Source organism: Monoraphidium neglectum (assembly GCF_000611645.1).
Source record: "Monoraphidium neglectum strain SAG 48.87 unplaced genomic scaffold scaffold04659, whole genome shotgun sequence".
Classification (NCBI taxonomy): Eukaryota; Viridiplantae; Chlorophyta; class Chlorophyceae; order Sphaeropleales; family Selenastraceae; genus Monoraphidium; species Monoraphidium neglectum.
Window position 1 is genome coordinate 1 of NW_014008970.1, and position 715 is coordinate 715.

The window sequence follows — 715 nt, forward strand, 5'->3', positions numbered from 1 at the left end:
CTCCCGCGCCGCGCCCGCGCCGGCGCCGCGCCCGCGCCGCCTGCGGCGCGCAGCGCAGCGGCGGCGGCGAGGGCGCCCTTGCCGCTCTTTGCGGGCCGGCCGGCGCGCAGCAGGGAACGCAGGTTGGCCCTCAGGCCGCCCCCAGAGGGCCGAAGGGCTGCCAGGGCGGCGGCTGCTATGGGGTCGTCCGGGCCGGCGAAGGCCGGGATGTGGAGCTCTGCGAGCTTCCGGGCCTGCAGGCCGGTGGCGCTCTTCAGGACAGACTTCACGATGTCCCACTTGTACCTAGAGGGTGATGATAATTTCAGATATTTTTGAGATATTTTTGAGATATTTTGGGGGGATCGGGGACGGAGAGCAGGACGGACGCGCGGGGGGGCTGCCGTGCTTGTGTGCGTGGGTGTCAGCTGGGGCCGCGTCGCGGACGCCGGCGGTTGTGATCGTGCGCGCGCCGACCGCTGGCGCGCGCGTCGCGGCGGCCAGGCCGCAGCGCGTGCGCCGCTCTCCTGACCATGGTCCTGCCGGCAACCGGTGGCGCGGACCATACCGCGACACCCAGGGCACACCGCAGCGATTGCTGCAGCACATGGCACACATCTTTCAAGCCCTGCTGGAAGCAGAGCTGGTACCCAGCACAAAAGCAAAACCCCTCTGCGGGCCCCAGCACGCAGCGCAACCCCAGCCGCAGCCCCCAGCACGCACCACAGCCTCGCCC

General features: G+C 70.9%; 1 protein-coding gene across 1 annotated transcript in view; it reads right to left on the reverse strand.

Annotated features, from left to right (window-relative positions):
• Positions 1-403: 403 nt before the first annotated feature.
• MNEG_14656 (hypothetical protein) overlaps positions 404-715 on the reverse strand; it is a gene marked incomplete at both ends in the record, with an annotated part of 3,870 nt that continues 3,558 nt past the window's right edge. Inside the window, one exon of the mRNA XM_014036872.1 lies at positions 404-518. Within this exon, the coding sequence (XP_013892326.1) occupies positions 404-518 (115 nt within the window). The remainder of the gene's footprint in view (positions 519-715) is intronic.